The 4,726-nt window shown below is 46.8% G+C and overlaps 1 protein-coding gene across 1 annotated transcript in view; it reads left to right on the forward strand.

The window, feature by feature from the left end:
- The window catches only part of LOC107119279 (protein unc-93 homolog B1-like), a gene marked incomplete at its 3' end in the record, with an annotated part of 10,743 nt that extends 9,063 nt beyond the window's left edge, over positions 1-1,680 (forward strand). The window contains exons 6-8 of the mRNA XM_015421745.1: positions 890-1,019; positions 1,202-1,295; positions 1,556-1,680. Of these exons, the coding sequence (XP_015277231.1) occupies positions 890-1,019; positions 1,202-1,295; positions 1,556-1,680 (349 nt within the window). The remainder of the gene's footprint in view (positions 1-889; positions 1,020-1,201; positions 1,296-1,555) is intronic.
- Positions 1,681-4,726: the final 3,046 nt, after the last annotated feature.

The raw sequence follows: 4,726 nt of genomic DNA on the forward strand, positions 1-4,726 counted from the left end.
TTGCTGGGATGGAACAGACTGGGAGAAGGTGTGGTCCTCGCCAGCTAATAACTCGAATGTTTTTAACATTCGGCTTCAATTTTTTAAATTGTTCTCGAGGTGGTACATGACACCGTGTAAATTACAGAAGATAAACATGAAGAGTGATCCACGCTGTTGGAAAGGTTGCGGGGGAGGTTGGTACCTTTATTCACTGCTGGTGGGCATGTCCACGGATGAGTAATTTTTGGGAGGACGTTCGGAAGGAGATCGCTGACATAACTTCGATAGATCTTAGTCTTAAGCCTGAAGTGTTTCTGCTGAACTACTGGGATAATGATATGGATGCTAGGAACAGGGAAATTATCTCGATGCTTCTGGCTGCAGCGCGTTTGACATTAGCGTCATGTTGGAGGTCTCCTCATCCTCCAACGATAGCAGCCTGGCATGAAAAAATATGGGATCAATTTGTGATGGCTAAGATAGCAGATAAAGTACATAGAGCTCAAATTTTACGGTCCTCTAACCTCAAATTTGAATCAACCTGGTTCCCGATATTTTCATTTCTTACTTCACGGGGCATATTGCCAATAAATACCTGTTACCAAAAATGGGTTCTGATGTAACATACTAAGAGTCGAAATTTAAAGGATGCTTTCGTTATTTGTTATTACTATCTCTGGGGCTTTAAGTTCAAAAATACCTGAATGATACTGTAACTCTTTTGTAGGAATGTCGAGTGTTTATTATTGGATTCTTTGCATGTTCTTGTTTGCTTTGTTATGAAAAATGAATAAAGAGAAATTTTAAAAAATGTATGCGGTAAATGGATCTGAGACATTATGGAAATGCAACTTGTGGAAGTATTTCTTGGTAGATGATAATAGGCTTTGTTTACCCTCTCCCACAGGATGGCACAGAAATACTATGACTATGTAAACTACAAGGAAGAGCATGTCCAGGAGCAAAAGAGAGCACCCCACGGGGCCTACAACAGCTACATTGTTGTCTTCCAGACTGTCTTCTATGCCTTCTTCAGTGTGAGAGCTCTGTTGACAGTATTTTGGTGGGTCATGAGTGGAACAGAGGCATGTCCCGTGCCTTTCTTCCTCGTCTGCCGGGAAGTGGGTGTTCAGGCTTTGGTTTCTTCCGTCTGACTACTTCCATTTCCTTGCACGTTGTTGTCCTCGTCTCAGATCCTCTCCCATCCTTCTGTTCCCAGCTGAGTTTTGTCTGTGCCCAGATGCCTACGTTCTTCTTCCTGAAGTGGTATCTCTATGATATGAAGCACACCGTTCAAGATGTGCAGCACTGTGGTGAGTATCCTGAGTGACTGGCACTGGCTTCATGACGTTGCCCGTTCACGGGGAGGGCGGGGTGTAAATACAGTGAAATAAATAAAATAATGAATAGACAAATTGGTATCCACTGGCATTTTCTTCCCAGGTGCCTTAATCTCCGTAGTCTTGCATAGCTCCTATATTTCTATGTTTCTGCTCCATCCCGCAGTCATTCGGGCTCTGTTATAATGCTCTCCTAACTGTTCCCCTCCTCTAAAGTGTGGCTTCCCCTCCAGGCACTTCCAGCCAGGGGATCCTCCCAGGGATCAACTCCACAGTCCTACAGAGACTCCCACGCAGCAGCGAGCTCATCATGGTGGAGAGTGTGCTCATGGGTGTGGCCTTCCTCGCCATGCTCCTGGTATGAACTGGGGGGGGGGAAGGGGCAGGGCTTAATGCTTCACCTTCGCCCTTGTGGGTCACAGGATCTTGGATTCAGTGGTAAAAGTGGTACGTTCTGAAACGCAGGCTTCTTTCAGTCCTGTGACAATAGCCTACACAAAGTAGGTAGATCAGCATATGCTTATTTGCAAGAATGTCAAACATACAGCCTGCAGGCAGGATTTGGCCCCTGCAGGGGTTGGATCCAGCCTGCGAGTAACTGACTCTCTGTTGCTTCCTTCTCTGGGGCTGCCGCCACCATGGAATTGCAGCTCACTTTTGCCCAGCTCCCTCTTCCTGGTTCCTGCTTCATACAGGAGAGAACCAAGTCAAGCCTCCCTTCCCTCCATTGGCAGAGCTCGCCTCCTTTGGGAGGAAGGGAGGGGGAGGGAAAGCAAAAGTGCTTGTGCAGGACAAAGAGCAAACCCTGACTCCCATGGCTCCTTTAAGACCAGCAAATTTTTATTTCAAGTATAAGCTTTTCTTCTTCTTTCTTCTTCTTTCTTCTTCTTTCTTCTTCTTTCTTCTTCTTTCTTCTTCTTTCTTCTTCTTTCTTCTTCTTTCTCCTCCTCCTCCTCAAAGTTCAGTGTCTTGGTGTTGACATGTAAAGCCCTAAATGATCTGGGAGATCAATATTTAGATATAGTAACCTCATTATACCACTTTCTCAAGCAGGTGGTGAAGGAGTGGAGCACGCAAACACAGAGATCGATGGGCCTGGGCCAGGATCCAGACACCTGTGCCCTAGTGGGCCCCCCACTACAGAGTAAGCAGCTTTTGGAATGAAGGTTACTTGCAAATGTAAATTGTGCTGTGACATTAAGAGAATGTAGTTCAAAAGAAATGAAACAAATATTCTGCTGGGCATGCCCAAGCCCTTGGGCACACCTAGAATAACTCTTTGGATCCCAGCCCTGGGGTAAAGCCAGGAGAAGGACTGGGGTGGTGGTGGGGGGAACAGACTTGCTTCTCCAAGTAATAGGTTGAGCAATCTTCTGAACATTAAGGCATAACAATGTGGAATAGCATCTCTGGGAGAGTTCTTTTGATCAGTGTTAACAAAGTTCTCATCAGCAATCGAGGAACATCACCATAGGCAGCAAAGAAGGAAAAAACATAACACCGACTTCATTTCAGAAGAAAACACAGGTACAATGTGTGTGAACGATGAATATTCATATATGTAAAACGACATATTCATGATGGATTAAAACGAGAGAGGAAAAACTCAGTATCAATAGTATAATTGTAAAGATCACCCTGAAAGCTAAAATGACTAAACTGGGGCTATTGTACTTTGGTGACATGATGAGAAAGACAAGAGTCCCTGGAAAAGACAATAATGCCAGGAAAAGTTGAAGGCAGCAGGAAAAGAGGAAGACCCAGCAGGAGATGGATCAACTCCATCAAGCCAGCCATGACCCTCCATTTGAAAGTTCTGAACAAACCACATGTGCCACGTTTTGGAGAATAATAATTCGTAGGGTCTCCATAATTTGGAAGCAGTGTTCCCTCTAAGCTGAGTTAGCGTGAGCCAGCTCATAGTCTTTTAGCCTCCGGCTCACACCTTTTTGTCTTAGCTCGGGAAGGATGGCTCCAGAGCAAACGAATTGATGCAGCAGCCGAATCACTCGCTCGCCACTTTAATGCCAGGAGCTCACAAAGTGGAATTTTTGCTCACAAAACACCACAGCTTAGAGGGAGCACTGGTTGGAAGTGACATGACAGCCCTTAAGACACACACAGTAAATCCAAAGCAAAAAAACACCCCCTTCTCTCTCTGCTAATGGCAGCAGTCCTAGGCTTGCTTAAGCCTCACTGGACTCAGTGAGACTGACTTCCTAGGGAACATGCACCAGTTCATGCTGCACATCACTCAAACAACTGCAAAACTGGATGTTAGGAAACGCTCATCTTCCAGTAGACGAGAAGCCCATGAATGAGAAGACCAACGCCACTGAGAAAAGACATTGGCTGCCAGGACGGGGAGGGAGGGTGCAGAAAGGGAGACTCCAAGAAGAAGCCATAAGCCAGCCTTTAATACTAATGAATAATTTGTAAAGGCAGATGACATGCCCAATAAATTACAATGTTGTCTCCCATTAACAGGTACTTAGGTTCCTAGTAAAACACCTTTCCTGGAAAAGTAAGGCTTGGATTTGTGCAGGAGCTAGACTCTGTAATTTAATAACACTCCAAGTTCCTAAGGGCAGGCAGGGTGGTTATTACCTACCTGTTCCTGAATGAGAGATAATTATCATGTTTGCTCACTTCTCTAAACTAGCGTTTTACTTGTCCGACAAACCGGGCCTTTTGATTCTGGTGTTTTCCTGGAGGTCATTGCCTGGGCCTTCATGGTTTGAGGGTTTGGTAAGTGCAAACGAAGCTGTAGAGGTTGGACCAATGCGTAGGGATACGCTTCTGGTACGTTGTGTTTCATTTACAAATAAGGTTTCTTGGAGGCCTTTTTCATGTTACTCTGAACAGCAGCCCTGTCGCTCCTTCCTGTGCCACTCAATAAAGTCAGGAGTCCAGATCCCCTGGGAAGAGTCCCTGCCACTGTTCTTAGGCTCTGGTAGATATCATGCTTTGGGAAGAGAAGCCACTCTTGCAACAGATCCTGTGACCAAACTAGATGGAATGGTGGCAGCTCTGGGTTAGGGCTGCCAAGTGGGGGCGGGGGGCAGGTAAACCCCCGCTTTGGAGGCCCGATTCCCGCCGCCGCAGAATCGGGCCCCGGGGGGAACTCCACCCCCCTAAGTGCAGCGTGGCTGCGTCACCAGAGGTGACGCAACTATGTTGATCACGTTGGGGGCGTGGCCTGGATCGTCGGAGGGAAAACTCTATGGTTTTCCCTCCAATGATCCGGGCCACGCCCCCAACATGGTCGATGTTGCGCGTCACTTCCGGTGGCGCGCACGTATCCGAGGACGGCTCCCGGAGCCCAGCGAGGCTCCCCCGCCGGTGAGTTTTTTTGACTTGGCAACCCTACTCTGGGTACTAACACCACATGTGCCACGATTGCT

This window comes from Gekko japonicus, unplaced genomic scaffold, assembly GCF_001447785.1.
Source record: "Gekko japonicus isolate JY-2015 unplaced genomic scaffold, Gekko_japonicus_V1.1 scaffold3876, whole genome shotgun sequence".
Taxonomy (NCBI): domain Eukaryota; kingdom Metazoa; phylum Chordata; class Lepidosauria; order Squamata; family Gekkonidae; genus Gekko; species Gekko japonicus.